We start from the raw sequence: 19,535 nt of genomic DNA on the forward strand, positions 1-19,535 counted from the left end.
TGGCCTAACCAATGTCCTGTACAGCCGCAACATGACCTCCCAACTCCTATACTCTGACCAATAAAGAAAAGCATACCAAATGCCTTCTTCACTATCCTAGCACCTTACCATTAAGTGTATAAGTCCTTCTAAGATTTACTTTTCCAAAATGCAACACCTCACATTTATCTAAACTCCATCTGCCAGTCCTCAGACCAGTGGCCCATTTGATTAGATTAGATTACATTACATTACAGTGTGGAAACAGGCCCTTCGGCCCAACAAGTCCACACCGACCCGCCGAAGCGCAACCTACCCATACCCCTACATTTACCCCTTACCTAACGCTACAGGCAATTTAGCATGGCCAATTCACCTGACCTGCACATCTTTGGACTGTGGGAGGAAACCGGAGCACCCGGAGGAAACCCACGCAGACACGGAGAGAACGTGCAAACACCACACAGTCAGTCGCCTGAGGCGGGAATTGAACCCGGGTCTCAGGCGCTGTGAGGCAGCATTTGATCAAGATCCCATTGTAATCTGAGGTAATCTTCTTCGCTTTCCACTACATCTCCAATTTTGGTGCCATCTGCAAATTTACTAAGTATCCCTCCTATGTTCACATCCAAACCATTTATATAAATGACGAAAATTAGTGGATCCAACACCAATCCTTGTGGCACTCTACTGGTCACAGGCCTCCAGTCTGAAAAGCAACCCTCCAACACCACTCTCTGTCTTCTATAAATGGCTCGTTCTCCCTGTATTTCACGAGCTTTAACCTTGCTAACAAGTCTCCCATGGGGAACCTTGTTGAATGTCTTACTGAAGTCCATATAAATCACATCTAACGTTCTGCTCTCATCAACCCTCTTTGTTATTTCTTAAAAAAAATGCAATCAAGTTTGTGAGACATGATTTCCCATGCACAAAGCCATGCTGACTATCCCTAATCAGTCCTTTCCAAATGCGTGTAACTCCTGTCCCTCAGGATTCCCTCCAACAACTTGCGCATCATCAACGTCAGGCTCACTGGTCTATAGCTCCCTGGCTTTTCCTTACAACCTTTCTTAAATAGTGGTACCATGTTAGCCAATCTCCTGTCTTGCAGCACCTCACCTGTGATTATCAATGATACAAATATCTCAGCAAGTAGATTGTGATTAATTCCTTTCGGCTACATTTAAATTCCAATCAAAATCTAAATACCTTTGAGTCAGCATGAAGTAGGAACAGAGCTGATCATTGCATGAACCCATTATGCTTTAATTAAATATCTGCTGCAGTGGGCTTCTCATTTAAAATAAAAAAACCTTGAACAATATACAAAGAATTGTTGTTTTTTGCAGATATCAGTCTGGAGGAATAAAACATTCTTCTATTTTTATATCCAGAGTCAATCCCATAGTGCCAATAGGAAGAATTAACACTCATAAAATGTAAAGTGAAGTCCTTCTGCGATGCATTGTATGCTGATTCATCATGATCTTAATACTTATAGCTCCGTGTTCATACTTTAACTGAATGGAATTATTTAAATTTCTTTTTTATAATGACAAGTGTACTACTACGTGGGAATGTACATGAGTTACATTACAAAAAGTAAAGCCTCAATTCTCTGGAGCTTGTTTGAAATGCTAACAAACCTAATTAAGTATGTCTGATTTGTTTTTTCCTAATTCCCAATCCAATTGCAACCCACAATCAACTAGATGTAATTTTTCAAGTTCATTATTTAGCTAAAACAGTCTCAGTGGAATCAATTTTCACTTTGGAACAATGAATGAGCAGAGTACTCCAATCAAACATTTGTGTGTGGCAAGGAGACCAGTGCCATTTTTAGGTACTCAGGCTTTTTTTAACATCAGGGGTAGTTCAATGGATTATGGATGGGCTCTCTTGGTCAATGCTGACAATCCTGATTAACCTGTATCTCTCGAAATGACAATTTGTATTGTTTCAGAATATTTTCCAATAATTTCTCTGTCATGGTTAGACTGACTGGCCAGTAATTATTTTATACATTCTATCTCTTCCATTTTATTTAACCATACTCCAATATTAGTAGTCACTCTGCCTTTGCAAAAGTTCACTTTGGAGCCCTTAGATTATTAAATGCAAATTCTAGCCAGGTCAGAACTTACCTCTGCAATCGATTCAATTTAATTTTTAATTCTGTGTGTTACCCATCATGCCATTTTTTTGTTGGACATTAAATCCACATGCACACTCAGCATCTGGAGTTACAGCTGTCATTGTCCAGTATGTGGAATCAATTTCACATTGGATGCATAAGTATTAGCTGCCAGGTCGGAGAGGACAGTAGATACCTGGGTGCAACTAATTATAAGTATGACAAGAAATAAAATATTTGTTCAAGTATTATGATGTAACTAAGAGATACATTTGTTCCAGAAAGTCATCTTTAGGATAACAGTCTCATCACAGAAAATGTTTTTTCTACAAAGTATTAGCTAAAGAACAAATTTAAATATAAGAATATTAACATCAGCAATATTCAGTCAGGACTATTTTCTTGATTCTTTCATGAGATGTGGGTCTTGTTAGTAAGACCAGCATTTCTTGCCCACTCCTATTTGCCTTTGAACTGAGTGGTTTGCTTGGCCTATTCATGGGGCAGCTAAAAGTCAATAGCGCTGTGGGTCTGGAGTCACATTTAAATCAGACTGGGCAAGAAAGTCAGATTTCTGTGCTTAAAGTACATTAACAAACCAGATGATTTCATGGTCACCATATTTATTAATGGAATTTAATTTCCACCAGCTGCCCTGGTGAGAATTGAACTTATTTCCCAAGAGGAATAAACTGGTCTCTTGATTACTAGTTCAATGACACTATCACTACATCACCGGAAATTGATGATTGAGACTCAGGCTGAAAATACTGATGATGATATATAATGGTTGAAACTCCAAAACAGTTAAGAAATGTCTATTTTAGGGGCAGTCATTGTGTGATAAATTGAACTACATTAGATTGCTAAGAGACGATGCACAGAATTCGGGAAACAATAAACAAGATGTTTACGGACATCAATGACCCAAAGATGATTGTCATCTGTGCATGCTCTCCTCCAATTATTTCCAATTGTGCAATATCATGCTGATTTTTAAAAATTAAAACAAAAGTTCCATCTTGTTTAACATGTTATTTTTATTACACCATATAATCTTTCATTATTTATTTTCATTTTTGGTATTCTGCGCTTTATTTTTAAAATATCTTTATGAGATATTACTGCTAAAGCACATGCTTCAGGGCATCAGCAAATGCTTGATTTGATAGGACTTGAGTAGAGTTCAGGAAAAGGGCATTATTTCTTCAAAAGGCCAAGGAAACAGTTATAGCTTGATGTCAAGGTTAGCAATCCGTTCAACAGCTTCAGCTGATGCAGTGTGAATGGTGACATTGCCATCAGGAATGGATCTCCCGATGTTGGACTTCAGTCTGTGGGCAATAATTAGACTTGGATGGTTACAGTTTGGGCTATTCCTCGTGTTCCAATTGTGACCCCTCCCCAAGTGTTTGAGGGTTGTCCAGATATTCCCTGGAATATTCATACCTGAGATTTTGCCAGTCAGGTCAGTTACTAGGTTGCAATTGGTGAATCAGGAGGTTGAAAAGGAGATTTTTCCAGGTATTTAAACTGAACACCCTTGAAGAAGATTACTTCTGAATGAAAATAAAATATTTACTATTTAGATATTAAAACATTAAAGTATTGATATCTATGGATATTTTATTTCATATTTAAAATGAAGCACACCAAATCTGTTGTTGTAGTTTCATGGTCTACGCAAGCCTAATGCCAAGTTGGGCAATATGCATTTCATGTACCCTTTGAAGCATCAATATTTAAAATCTCAGCTAAGAGATGAAAATACCTATTCAATTATACTGCATTTTTACAAATTAAATTCTACAGTAGTATGTAAACAACAAATATTGGGGAAGAATTCAGAATGATATCAAGTGATTTGTTATTCATCGTGATGCGAAACAATGGTTGTGGATGTATTTTAGAAATTTTTTATGAAAATAAGACTTATGTGCATCATTGAAGCTATTGGCATTTCCAGGATTGTGGAATACAGCAGTCATTGCTATTAGGTGTGAAAGTAAAGGGAGAAAATTGGGACAGTAGAAAGATTCGAACCGACGTTTCGGGCATGAGCCCTTCTTCAGGCTCATGCCCGAAATGTCGATTCTCCTGCTCCTTAGGCAGTTAGGGCAAGTCTACTTTGCTTTTGTCTGTTAGTTTGCTTGCTGGTAGGGGATGTTATAGAAAATAAAAGGGTGGCTGAAACACAGTTCCAATTCACTGTACTTTACAGAAGAATACAATGCCACTTATCGATTATATATGGGATTGATTCCTTCAGATTGGAACAAAGCCAACTTCTCCCTTCCACAGTAAGGATGCTTTACCCAGGTCAAAACATTGTAAAATAGTTGAATTAGATTGGATGAATGTGTCAAGTAAACCTGGGTCAGGTGCATATTGTAACAAACAAGTAAAAATATATTGAAGAAATTTGAAATTCTTTGTTGTACCTCTCTCTACTTAAACTTACAACTGTAAGGTAAAACTTTCTCAGAAGATATTGCTAAAAAGTGACAATTGGTGGAAAATTAATATGATGTCGAAAGAGCTAAATATTTCACTTTTCTGCATTTGTGTGGTGTTGAGCTAACTCTAGTGCTAAATTATACGCTCAAATGGAATGTTATGGCCTGAAAACCTGAACCAACTTGAAAATGATGAGATAAGATCTGCACACTGAATGCAAGTTAATTAACTGTAAACTAATCTATAATTATTAAAATATAAGTATGGTTTGAATGTTCTTGGCATTAGTCTTAAAAATAAACAAACAGCATTTATTATGATTTGGATAATAGTTTTGAATTTTAAGGAATGTTTTGTTAGTAACAGGGAAACTGAACATTTTTCCAATGTCTTTACTTCCTCTTACAATCAACTATCCCTTCTCTGTCTTGACGAATCTTATTTGCCACAGGTCTGTCACAGGTATCAGAATATCTCCTCCACTTTGCCCCAGTGTCCAATCTGCACATAGTGAGTGCCGCAGCCTATTCAACATTAAGAGGTACCATAGCTGAGCCTAATCTAGTTAGCACCAGATGTTCACACATTCATTTCCAGCTGGCAATCACTGGATGCTGACCAAAAGCAGTGATACCCAACTAATTTTTCCCCTTCCCTAATCAGGGAATGATGCAGACAATTCTAGCATTCCTATTACAACCTAAACCTCATTTTTAATCTCTTCTTAACTGGCAATAAGTCTAGATCTTATACATAAACAGGATATGAAATTAATTTGATTGCACCGTATCCAATTACTAGACAATGCTATTTGAAGCAGATGACAGCATTCTTAATAATCATTCATTACTGATGCTCATATACTTACCAATACAATGAAACAATAAAACATTAGTATGCTAAAATACATTGACAACTTTAAAACAATATTATAAATAAGACTTGAAAAAAACATAGAAATATTGAATTTAAACAGTTTTGAAAATTAAAAAATCTTAGTTCCTCTGAGTTTGAAGTATGTGAAAATATGCAAAATTATTTTAATTCACTCTGAAAAGTAGGAAAGATGCATAGGAGTGGTTAAAATGGTGGAGCTCATTTGCAGTTTTAATACTGTTGAATCTTCTATGTTGTCAGACTTTGAAAAAAATTTACATTTTTCAATTTGAATGCTTCTAAACTGCATTTTGCTAAAGCAAATAATGTCAACACTGGTGTCAGAAATAATAATCAAAATAACCAGGGAGCAGAGAACATGAGGCTTGTTTCCAATGCAAGCAGGTTGTTAGGTGGAGCTAAAACAATTCCCATTTCAAGACTTCCCTTCACATACAAGTCTAAATGACCTCACCTTCATGTCCTAAGAATGTTTCCTGTCACATTTATTATTGCACAGCTAGATGCACATCAAAGACTAATATCAAAATAGGTTCTTGATTTTTTTTTTCCCCTGAGGCTTCACTGTTGTGATGATATTTCCCGACAGCTGGGCCTCACACTTTGTTAGGATTACTGCTGTTGGATTGCAGGCATTGGGTTTGGGAAATGGCAGATTGCAAATGGCTGGTGACAGATGGAGAGGAATCTGCCCTCAACACCTTCATTTCAGAACAAGTGAACATCATAAATTTCCTAAATTAAGAACATGTCATTCAACCCAGCCAGACGGAAGGACATATTTGATAGCCAGACGGACCAAGGCGTAATTGCAACACAAATTCTGTATAGAATGGCATTAAATGTCATTTGCAAGCAGGTTTAAATTAATGTGCCCTTCCAACAGAGAAGGCTTTTAATGACTGTCATATTTTAACTGATTAGTCACTGGGTATCACTGCTCATAGAGGTATAGAGCTTATGAATCAGAATCAAGACAATAACTGACTATGATAATGGAATTAACTGCAGCGAACCTTTACTGTGGCTCCAGGAAAGAAAAGCCAATGGCCTGTGTCGACTGGGTCTAGATTATCTTCCAGAAGCATCTGTTTGTGTGCAGCATTGATGATCAGTATGTTATCCAGGGCCCAACAAGCCTCATAGACGTCACTTCCATGAAGATGCTCTTGCTCCCATTTAAATTTTATATTTTCGCCTTTGGCATCTTGAGGAAGGTAGATTATGTGGATAACAGTGCTGGTGTTAGATGGAGCCCTGTTATTAAAAAATATATAATTTTAAAATTTTTTGTGTAATTTTCTTGCTATCTTTCACCAGGTCTTACATGCTGCTTAACGTCACATATTCTCTTCTCATGGATTACATATTTCTCAGTCATAGCTCTCAGTCTGATGACTGTGCAAAACAATTAAATTAGATAATGCAAGTATTTCCCTCCTTTCTTGTTTGTATTATTAGCAGCTGTTAAACATACAAAGAATCTTCCCAACTCAGCAAGTTAGCTGTAAGAACCAATTCATGACCCTTTGGTTAGTGATTACATGTTTAACATTTGCAAGGACTCCCACATTACTCATGTATTAAATCAAGGTTTAGGAACGAGAGCTTAATAGTGGACCGTATGTTGCCATGTGTCCCTTCTTTCTAATCCCTTCCCATTAACATTCTTTTGTACAAACCTAATTTTCTCCAGAACAATCCAATCAGCTGTGTTCTTGCTGTAGGAGACGATAATACCAGGATCAGTATAGCTGAAACGACATGTACCAGACCCTGGAAGGCAGATCAGAAGGGATAAAGTGGCAACACGTAAAGATACTGATGTAGGCATCAGTAATCACAGCAGTGACCTTTGATCGTTCCCCATGTTAGTCTTTAGAATTTCATGTGTTAGATTTATGATGAAATTATTGGTGGATTTGAGGTTAAATATAAATATGGAATTTGTATGATTCATCTGACATCAATGATGTATAGATGATAAGTCATAATCCTGGAAAGTAATCTGTCACTTTCCCCAATAGGGAAAACTGAATAAATTTGAAGAAATATTAGGCGCTGGTAATGCAAACCAGTTCACCCACCTCAGAAATGATTATTGATGTTTTAACAGCCAGGACATAGATCTAACTACTGCACATATTGGGAGTAATAAATAATGTATTGTCAGGATAGAAGCCTGATTTTTGGTGCATGAACGGGTAGAAACATAACATGCATCTCTCACTGTACCAGATGTAATGCCTAGTTGATGATTTTTTACTGTTGAATCAAACAATATGTACACATTGTACAAGGAACAAGAACAATTTTCTAATTCAGATTGAGCAGAAGCAGTGTTTGAAGATCAGAACTGACTCCTTGCACTCCTGCAGCCTAAAAATAATCCATACATTTCATCAATGAGTTGTAACAAAATGTTGCAGACTGGAAGTTAAGAGCAACATTTTGAACTGCTGGTTATGAATGGTGGACTGTCTGCAAGGGTGGCAGAGGCAGAAACCCTTATAATTTTTAAGAAGTATTTAGATGTGTACTTTCAATGCTAAAATAGACAAGAACTGGAAAATGGGATTAGAATAGTTAGGGATTAGTTTTTGACCCTTGCAAACTCAATAAACTGAAGGGCCTTTTTTTTGTACTGTGGACTTCTATGACTAAAATGGATAGAAGATTCCACCCTGGTCTTTCTGAAATAGTTTTTGGCTAAGGCTGATGTGATTCCTGATTCTTCTTCCCACTCTGTAGAAAATAGGAGGTCTTGACCTGAGATCTTGACCTCAGTAGCTTAATCTCAATGCCTTGAAACTGCCAGCTTTCATATCTCGCTCCTTGTCCATTTTGACCCATTAGTCTTTTTCCCAGCTCTACTCACTAGGCCCCACCTTCATCCAGGAGGATATTACATTTGTATTGCCACAGGTCTTATGACTGGGGGGAGGGGGGGGGCATTAATTCTGCACAATGCAAAGATGGCTACCCTTGCCTCTTCTTGGTCATATGTGGCCTGTAATTGTTTGCCCTTATCTAAGAATGGTAGGTCTATACAAACTCTCATATTTACATTAATGTACACAATATGTACACCCTCCGTTAGTTCATCTCTAATCAATAGATTAATCCATCCTTTCTTCAAAGTCTTTTGCACATGACTGTTGCATCATGGTAGACATGAAAATTGCATTATATTCATTCTCATTCTACTACAGTACATCACCCAGAATGTTCCTCTTAACTTTTACGTCAATGTTATTTACTTAATTCTTTAGCTATGTATATTCTCTGTGAATCGATTGGAGAAATTATTTAGGAAAGGTTTAGAGAGATATGGGCCAAGCACAGTAAATAGGACTAGTTCAGTTAGGGAAACTTGGTCAGCATGGACAAGTTGGGCCAAAGGGCCTGTTTCCATGCTGTATAACTCTATGGCTCTATGTCTTTTCATCAGAACCCTCTAAGTCTGGACTTCACTTCTTGAGTGTATATGTTACTTCTGGAGCTTGCTCTGATCTTGACAGTCCCACCATTGATGAAGGAATGATGACCATGTTCAGACATGTGAAGATCCCCCACCCACTTTCAATTTTCTGTTATTACTATTTAGTACAAAACCAGTTCAATGATGCATCCTTCTTCCTCCCCTCATCAAATTCTCCTCAGTTTATTTTCACACAGTACTCCACTTAACTGTCTAGCTGGGAATTCTTAGTAGTTATACATCAGATAGCATTGTTGAGAGTGTGTTGCTGGAAAAGCACAGCAGGTCAAACAGCATCCGAGGAGCAGGAAAATCAACATTTCATACCGGAGCGCTTAATCAGGATGGGCTTGGCATTCCTGACGAAAGGCTCCGGCCCAAAAATGTCGATTTTCCTGCTTCCTCGGTTGCTGCCTGACCTGCTATGCTTTTCCAGCAACACACTCTCAACTCTGATCTCCAGCATTTGCAGACCTCACTGTCTCCATACATCACATAGCAACCTGTCAATGTGAGCATGGACAGCTGAGACCATATTAATCTGCTAAGGATTTTTTTTAACAACACATTGTGTAGGTCTTTTAAAATCAGTCTCATTATAACAAAGATGTGACTGATGTTAAATGTTAAACTTGCAGAAAGTACAAATATCAAATAGCATTAGAACAAAAGATATTTTTCTCAATGTTTTCATTCTGATAAACTTGTTTGATAAATTGACTGAGTGACAAAGCTGGGTGGCAGGGTGAAATTTGAGGAGGATGTTAGGAGAATACAGGGTGACCTGGACAGGCTAGATGAGTGGACGGATGCATGGCAGATGCAGTTTAATGTGGATAAATGTGTTATCCACTTTGGTGGCAAGAACAGGAAGGCAGATTACTACCTAAATGGAGTCAAGTTAGGTAAAGGGGCAGTACAACGAGATCTAGGTGTTCTTGTACATTAGTCAATGAAAGCAAGCATGCAGGTACAGCAGGCAGTGAAGAAAGCTAATGGCATGCTGGCCTTCATAACAAGAGGAATTGAGTGTAGAAGCAAAGAGGTCCTTCTGCAGCTGTACAGGGCCATAGTGAGACCGCACCTGGAATATTGTGCGCAGTTTTGGTCTCCAAATTTGAGTAAAGACATTCTGGCTACTGAGGGAGTGCAGTGTAGGTTCACGAGGTCAATTCCTGGAATGGCGGGACTATCTTACGCTGAAAAATTGGAGGGACTGGGCTTGTATACACTTGAGTTTAGAAGGCTGAGAGGGGATCTGATTGAGACGTATAAGATTATTAAAGGATTGGACACTCTGGAGGCAGGAAGCATGTTTCCGCTGATGGATGAGTCCCGAACCAGAGGATACAGTTTAAAAATAAGGGGTAGGCCACTTAGAACAGAGTTGAGGAGAAACTTCTTCACCCAGAGAATGGTGGGTGTATGGAATGTTCTGTCCCAGAAGGTTGTGGAGGCCAAGTCTCTGGATACTTTCAAAGAGTTGGATAGAGCTCTTAAGGATAGTGGAATCAAGGGTTATGGGGATAAGGCAGGAACAGGATACTGATTGAGGATGATCAGCCATGATCATAATGAATGGTGGTGCTGGCTCGAAGGGCAGAATGGCCTAACCCTGCACCTATTGTCTATTTACTATTGTAATTCCTATTAATATTAAGTGATGGTGGTCTCAGATGTAACCAAACACACATTCACCACAGCTTTCTGACAGCAACTGATTTCTGCAAGAACTATAACTTTATGCTTTGACACAACACTTTGAAATTACTATCTGTTTCTATTTTTTTTTCAAATGCTCTTTTGATAAATTGTTCTGTTCTCACTTGAACAAGGTTCCAGGGGGTGAAATGCTTGAGCTGTGTAGTCATGGCTCATGACCACATCCTAAAACATAAAATACATTGTGATGATGTAAGCCCAATGGCATATTACAAAGAACACAAATGTTTTATGTATTATTTTTAATTTACAACATTTGTTATTTTTCCCTTTATGAGTAGATGATAGAACAGCTTGTGTGAAACCTGTCCTTTCTCAGATATTTGGACACAATCCCTTATTTGATTGGACTTCAATGTCAAATTGAGGTTCTGGCGTTTGAGGGTATGATCACTGTCACATAAACAATATTTCATTTTAGACCTGAAATTCCTATTTAACTTGTTAGGCACAGAGCTCTGTTTCAAGTGATGCATAACAACTGGGAAAGAGAGTTTCTATCAGCTAATGGGCAGGGCTAGGTGGGAAATCACAGACCTTTCCTTTGATCAAAGAATGGTGCACAGCAGGATCAAGTCTGAACAGAAAGAAGGGGCCAAATTTTCGTTTGTGAGTCTGATCATAGCATTGGGAACCCATACAGGCCAGTTTTGGGACCCAGCTGGCAATCTTTGAGGAGAAGCCAGGACAACGGCAGGCTCCCAAGGCTGGAGTGACAGTAGCAGGTTACCCAACAACTGTGGGGAAACGCAAACCTGGCTGCCAGTCTCTACTCCACAGAAAGCAAAACCAATTTAAACAAAAACAGCTTAAAAATATCAACATGAAAGGATTTGTAAAATCATTCCAAGTAAGTGAGATTAAGCTTTATTTGGTTAATCTCCAGAGCAACCCATCAATCAGCAGAAGAGGAGCACTCCATTACCAGACAGAAAGAAACAATTGTCTGTCTTCCCCACTGTTACAAACAACATCATTCACCTGAAGGAAACAAACAGTAAATGAAAAAGAGCTCTCAGCTCTACAAGTATTAAACACCTTAATAAAAAGACATCCTGTAGATTGGCAAGTCATTGCTTTTGTACATGGATCACATTTCAAATAATTATATTTAAAGCTATAGCTCATTAGAAATTTGAACTGCAGCTGGAATAAAGGACCAAGTCCAAATTATATCTAATTTGCTCCTCTGCTCTTCACAAGAAAAAACAGTGATACAAGTAAATACAATCTTATTCATGAGAAATTGATATTCAAAATATTTTGTTTGGACACTGTCCCTAAAAGCTATGAACATATTAAGAGTTAAAGAACCATTATAACATGTCCCAATTTATTACCATCACAAAATACCCTTCTGCAGCACTTTAATTTACTAACGTATCTTTAACATTTTTACCATAGCAAAAAAAAATTATGCTTTTGCATTAACAACTTAGCATATAAAACTGAATCCAATAGCTTAACGTGAATGAGCAATGCATTTTTATTCTTATATAGCCTTACATCAATTATTGCATCACTGGACTGCACAGTAAATGAATGACAACTGTTGAAACAACAAGTTGTACTTATATTAATCTTTGGCATGATTCTTCACTTAAATAGAATGTAAATGTAAATAAACAGGTGGAAAAAGTGAAATGAAAAAATCACTGTTTTAAACTTCAATGCCTTCAAGTTCTTTGAGGGTCCTGCCTCTCAACACATCTCCAGCAGGCATCCAGCAAAACTGAAACTTGGGATGAATTAGATTAGGGGTATCTGGAGGTGATTACATTCATTCATATGTTCATCACCCAATGTAAGTGTGAACTGGGTTGTGAAGTATTGAATTTTATATTCCTTTGCTGTAACAATAATGTTTCTCTGGCTTCTGAACCCTGTGCTAGTGTCTTGTCTTTGGCTTCACATTAGTTCTTCCTCATTCTCATTGTCTTTTGTAGTCATATAACCTGTTTAAACTGAGTGTGATGTAAGCAGTTTGCAATTATTGCTCCCACTACCATTTTCCACACCTCCTACAGCATCAAAATGGCCTCCATAACTTTAGAAATCAGCTGCTTCCTGAGCACCCCTGATCCATTTACTGAAGCCTGACATTGGGAGGCATGAAGAACATTGATTTCAGGCCAGCAATATGCATTGGGCATATATCTGTCGTGTTTTAGTGTCATCCATGTTTGCATACACCATAGTAGTGCTGTGTTCCACCATTAAACATCAAAGAGTGGCCTGGCAAAAAAATGGTGAAATAATCTAGTTTCATCTGTGGAAATAATGTATTTTTGTTGGATCTCATTCAGTTCATGGGTGGGATCATTTTGCAACCAATCATCTGTCATTGCTGTCATCCTCCCCACTTAATTGTTGGGCCTGGTCTTGAATCAAACCTGCCAACTGTCTCTGAAGGTGAACTCCTTGTGGTCTAGCTTCCATACCATACTTTGAACTGAGTTGGACTTGGGTACTCTTCCTGCTTGGGCTAGCTTGAACCACATCAGAAGAGCTTCAGAAAAGGGTTATTAAATATTTTCAAGGCTGAGCTAGATTATGTGAAACAGGCTCAAGGAGCAAATGGCCTTTCATTCAAGTGTTTTAAATGATCCACATCATGGTAAAGTAAAACTGCTTCTGAATTGAGAAAAACTTGATTTGGAAAAGATTAAAACAAAATGCTATTACAAGTATGAGAAATTTTCACAAATAACATTTATAACTTATATCTGTCAGCTGTAGTTCAGTTGGTATCACTCTCACCGATAAGTCAGAATGCATACCTCCAGGGATTTGAGCACAAGAATCTTGGCTAATACTCCAAATATGCTTTGAAGAACAGGAACTTCTTCTCAGGTGTGCTGAACAACATTTATCTCTTAATAAACATTATAAAACAAATGTGATCAGCATCAAATTGTGGATTAAGGGACTTTGCTTTGTATAAACCACCTGCCGTGTTTCCTGCATTACAACAGTGTATGCACTTCACTAATCTTTCATGGGATGTAAAATGTTTGCACATTGTGAGGTGCTACATAAATGCAAGTTCTCATTCTTTAAGTGTGTTAGATAATTAATACAAGAACTTAATTGTTATCTCTCTGGAATATATCCTAAAACAACATTAAATTTGTCTTCGATAGGTTAAGCAAATTGCAATATGTATGCTTTATTTGAAGTGAAAGCTCCTACTTCATCCCAAAGATTTTAATTTCAATGTTGATTGGGTGGGATAAGTGAAGCAAAGATTAATATCACTTACCAATCGAGAACTGAAGAACAGATGCTGTTGTTGTATTAAGCATAACAGTGGTCTACAAGAAAAACACAGCAAGGGAATTACAAAATAACATATCTTGATTTAAACTGCTGAAAAAAATTGAATTAGAATGCTCTTTGGCTGATGTCACATCAAATGGAACCTTCTCATATCCCCTGGAAGTAGCTAAGCTTTCAAAGAGGAATTTGGCGCTTTGTGGTGTCAACATCGAGCTAATTAAAGAAGTCCTTTGTATGAATCAGAACTCCAACTCAAACCATTAGAATTGTACTCAAGACTGAAGGTGAACCTGTAACAAATTTCAAATGGGGGATGTAGGAATCATAAAAAGGGATGCAGTCCCTGTGGTCTACTCTATCGTCCAGATCCTGTTTTCAGAACTTTTCATCTTTTCTTTACCTCAAACCCAAATTTTTCAACTTTCTGTCAAATTTGGGATTGATCCAATTCCTTCAACCAAGCCAGTATGTACTTTACAAGGTAACAATTATTTCTGTATGTTCTGAGATTCAAGCTCAAAGTGTACTATGCTCACTTTGATATTTCTTTATCGTATAATCCAAGTCTCTTCTGGAAAATTGCTGATTGACCATTAGGGTTACAGTAATTAAATTTACTTTTCAGTTGAAAAATCCTCGTTAACACTAGTCATAAACAAAGTCAAAAGGAGAGTTTAAATATTTAAAGAAGAAATTAATGCAGCAGCATTTGTAGAAATAGTTACTGAATGTTGAAATATCATTAGCAAAGGAGTTTGACTTATTGCTGACAGCTGGGGACATGAACTGTGTATAACTGGAAAATTAAGCCAGGCCTTAATAGTCAATTAGTTAGCAATGTAATCAGTGTATCCATGATGCTTTTCATCCATCCACTCCAAAGGCTGTGCATGCGTTTCACTTATCATTTGAAATAGCTGCCATTCACCAGATAAATTGGATGACTCACAATCCAGATTGTACTGAAATGCTGATGACTGATTGATCATCAATATTCCGAATGCTGTTGTTTTGTTCTGTAATAGCTGTGCTATGGGAACAGTGAGGGAAATTTTGTGCACAAAATCCTGTGTCCATTCATAATTTGATTGCAGCTGCCCAAGTCCATCTAACTTGATATAGTCAACAGCTGTTGGAGAGAGGAGATCTTTAATGATGAGCAAGCTTGAGCATTTGAGTATGGTTTCAACCTTGTGCAGAGTGACCTTACAGTTCTGTAAGACAAGATTAGAGTCTTAACATGGTTCTAGCTAACTTAACAGGAGGAAAAAGATTGGTGAGTTTTGAGCAACTCATTAGAGGCACAATACTGTGGGATTAGAAAAAGACATTTCTCTCTTTATAACACATCTTGTTACTCCACAAATGGACATTATAATCCACTGGAGTTCTCAATTTTGACTTTTGCTACTTTCCTTTCCTGTCTTTTTTTTAACCTTTTTCTCATCTCTTCTCCTAAAGTCATTTTTTGATTTTTTTCCTTTGGAACGGTTTCAGTGTTGGTCAAGAGGTGGGTTTGGACTTCACCAAACCACCGAGAACATATCCCAGTTTCAACAGCTGAGGATCTTTTCATGTTCAAAAAATGGATCTACTCAGTCTCTGGTATGAGTGTGTTGTCTTATGAAGCAAAGTTACATTGAATGGGCTTGTTTTCACTGTAGTCTAAAAGAATGAGGAGCAATCTGAATGAAATATATAAAATCCTGAATGGTCATGACAAATTACATATGGAAAGGATGTTTCCTGTTGTGGATGAGTTCACAAATAGGGTTCACTGTTTTAAGGGTCACCCTCTTAGGCCAAAGCTGAGGGGACTTTTTTCTCTTATTGAGGGTTATGCAATTTTGGAATTCCCTACCTCAAAAGGCAGTGTCCTTGAATATTTTGAGAATAGGTAAGATTTTAATTAGTGTCAGGAATCAGACATTATCGAGAGTAGGTTGGAATGTGTAATTTGAAATGCAAACAGATCAGTCATGGTCTTACTGAATGACAGAGCAGGGTCAAGGGATCGAATGGCAATAGTTCTGCTCCTAATTTATATCATAGAACCATCATAGATTCCTTACAGTGTGGAAACAGGCCATTCAGCCCATCAAATTCACACCAACCCTCCGAAGAGCAACCCACCCAGACCAATCTCCAACTCTATCTGTGTAACCCTGTAATCCCATGGTTAATCCACCTAGCCTGCATATCCCTGGATACCGTGGGGCAATTTAGCATGGCCATTCCACCTAACCTGCATGTCTTTGGACTGGATGAGGAAACCAGAGACCCAGAGAAAACCCACACAGACACAGGGAGAATGTACAAACTCCACACATTCCTTCAGCCAGCATTCTTGCTGCTGGTCAGGAAGTCCTGGCCACAAGGAGGAAGCAGCAAGATCAGGCACGTAGAGATTTTGGAGAGGCTGTTACTGACTGTGGGAGTTCAAGCTGCAATTGTGGAGCCTGAAGAGAGAGAGAGAGAGAGAGATGTTCCCATTACAAGATTCTCTGTCTTATACACTACCATAAGTGGGGTTGCTGCCTCCCCCAATAGGAGAGGGTTATCCTTCAGTTGGCAAGCCCAGGATGAGGTGACGGTGGCCTTACCGCATTTCCCAGGATTCTCATTGGTATTGTTTATTTCATCTCAGCAATCAGCAGTAAATCAAAAATAGGAGTTGCAGTATTTCTAGCCTCCAACTGGTGCTGAACATTATAAAGGTCATTGATGAAGCAGTTGAAGATGGTTGGGCCTCGGACATTATCCAGAGGAACTCCTGTAGAGATTTCCTGGGGCGGTGACAACTGGTCTCCAACAACCACAACTACCTTCCTTTGTACCAGGTAGGAATCCAATCAGTGGAGAGGTTTGCCTTCTGTATTCCATCGATTCCAGCTTTGCAAGGGCTCCTTAATGCCACATTTGATCAAATGCTGGCTTGATATCAAGGGCAGTCATTCTCACCTCACCTCTGGACCTCTTCTATTGCATTTTTTTGTCTTTGTTTTGCCCAACTGTAATGAGTTCAGGAGCTGATGATATTGGCAGGACCCAAACTGAGTGTCAGTGAACAAGTTACCACTGAGCAATTGCCGGTTAATAGCACTGTTAATGATCCTTTCCAGCACATTGCTGATAATTGAGGGCAGACTGATGGATTGGGAATTAGCCAGTTTGGATTTGTCTGCTTTTGGCAGACAGGGTATATATGAACAATTTTGGATATTGCTGGATTAATACCAGTACTGAAGCTGGACCAGAACAGCTTGACTAGAGAGGTTCTGGAGCACAAATCAACACTGCTATTGCTGGAATATTATCAGAGCCCAAAGCCTTCAGCTGTTTCTTAATATCAATTGAAATGAATCAAATTGAATGAAGACTGACATCTATGAAATGGATCAACCATTTTGACACTTTTTGCTAAAGATTGATGAAAATACTTCAGCCTTGTCTTTTACAATGATGTGTCAGGCTCCTTTACCATTGAAAAAGAGGGATCACAGCCTCCTCCTCCTTCTGGTTGTTTTATCGTCCACTATCATTGGTGATTGCATGTGACAAGACTACAGAACTTAGATCTGATCAACTAGTTGCAGGTTCACTTAGCTCTGTTATCGCATGCGGTTTCCTTTTTTGGCATGCAAGTTGTCTTGTTGACACCTCATCTATAGGTATGTCTGGGGCTGCTTCTGGCATTCTCTCCTGCACTCTTCATTGAACCAAGGGCAATTCCCCAGCTTGATGCTAATGATTGCATAGGGAATGTACCAGGTCATGAGGTTCTAGATCACAGTTAAATACAATTCTGTTGCTAATGACCCAAAATGCTTCAGGTTTGCCCAGTTTTGAGTTGCTGGTTCTATCCAAATTTTGACATCTGTTTTCATATCACATGTTGAAGTACTTTAAGACATTTGAAAGAAAAGTGTCAACTTGCATACCAAGACGGTCAGTCCTTTCAGTACAGAATACTCCATCTCATATTCAATTAAACATATGAATGACTGACCATTATTCCTGCTTTGAAAAATAAACTGAAATTTGTTTTATTTAAAGGAATTGCCCTTCCCATTTAGTCCTTCCTGCGTACATCAGATGATACAGAGTTTCCTCAGAATCAGCCACAGAGTATGGCAATGTAAAGACCTCCTTGGTCTGTAAATACAGCCAAGATATGGAGGCACACATTTAGTAATTTATTAATGAGCCTCCATAATCAAGAGCTGACCAGAACTATGTACATTCTTTTGTATAAAAATGAAAATATGAGCTATTTTCTTTAAAAAGCAGCTTAAATCATATGATTTTACAATCTTATTTCAATCTTTCCTGAGACACTTATGTGGCTGTCACTTTACGAAATAGTAGGAGACTTCAACTACCTCTTCTCCAAGAATTGACAAAGCTCTTTATTCAAGAAAGGGTTAAAGTACAGATCTTTTGAGGTAGAATCAGATTACTGGGAATCTAAATGGACATGTCCTAACAGTAAATAGTCTGGGATCCAAACATTGAATTAAAAATTAGAAAAATCAGATCTTATCTATAAATTAAGTATGATTCACACATTCATGACTATCGCTTTGGTGAATCCAGAGATCAATCCTGTTTTTATTTATATAATTTGCTACTAATAATGGAGGTATTTTAATACCGCACTGAATGTTTTCTACCAGACATATCCTACAAAGCAGGTTAGTTAGAATCTCAAACATGATAATATTTTGAGGAATAAATAACATTTTCAGTCTGTTCATTGTCTCATCTTCACTAAGACAATGTTTACACAATGATTTTCTTTATGTTTGTCACGATGACTGGAAATAGCCAAGGGAGAATGCATTAATGATTTGCAGTTATACACTTCGTCCCCTGGCTAGGCGACATCATCAGTGCTTGGGAGCCTCCTGTGAAGCGCTTCTTTGATGTTTCCTCCGGTGTTTATAGTGGTCTGTCCCTGCCGCTTCCAGTTGTCAGTTTCAGCTGTCCGCTGTAGTGGTTGGTATATTGGGTCCAGGTGGATATGTTTGTTGATGGAGTTTGTGGATGAATGCCATGCCTCTAGGAATTCCCTGGCTGTTCTCTGTCTGGCTTGCCCTATGATAGTAGTGTTGTCCCAGTCGAATTCATGTTGCTTGTTGTCTGCGTGTGCGGCTACTAAGGATAGCTGGTCGTGTCGTTTCGTGGCTAGTTGATGTTCATGTATGCGGATTGTTAGCTGTCTTCCTGTTTGTCCTATGTAGAGTTTTGTGCAATCCTTGCATGGGATTTTGTACATTACATTGGTTTTGCTCATGCTGGATATTGGGTCCTTCGTTCTGGTGAGTTGTTGTCTCAACACAACACACTGCAGTACACCAGAACTGCAAAAAGAAGAAGAGGAACACCTATACAAGATATTTGCCAAAAACGGATACCCGCGCAACTTCAACAACTGATGCCTAAGGCAAAGACCACGGAACGAGGACATACCACAACCAAAAGGACGAGCCACACTACCATACATCAGGAGCACCTCAGAACTGACAGCCAGACTACTGCGACCCCTAGGACTCATAACGGCACACAAACCAACAACCACGC

General features: G+C 38.4%; 1 protein-coding gene across 1 annotated transcript in view; it reads right to left on the reverse strand.

Moving 5' to 3' along the window:
- Positions 1 to 19,535, reverse strand: part of reln (reelin) — a 387,698-nt gene that overhangs the window by 218,444 nt on the left and 149,719 nt on the right. The window contains exons 8-10 of the mRNA XM_043713852.1: positions 13,936 to 13,987; positions 7,153 to 7,246; positions 6,487 to 6,727 (exon numbers count right to left, since the gene is read on the reverse strand). Coding sequence (XP_043569787.1) covers positions 6,487 to 6,727; positions 7,153 to 7,246; positions 13,936 to 13,987 — 387 coding nt within the window. The remainder of the gene's footprint in view (positions 1 to 6,486; positions 6,728 to 7,152; positions 7,247 to 13,935; positions 13,988 to 19,535) is intronic.

This window comes from Chiloscyllium plagiosum, chromosome 23 (assembly GCF_004010195.1).
Source record: "Chiloscyllium plagiosum isolate BGI_BamShark_2017 chromosome 23, ASM401019v2, whole genome shotgun sequence".
NCBI lineage: Eukaryota > Metazoa > Chordata > Chondrichthyes > Orectolobiformes > Hemiscylliidae > Chiloscyllium > Chiloscyllium plagiosum.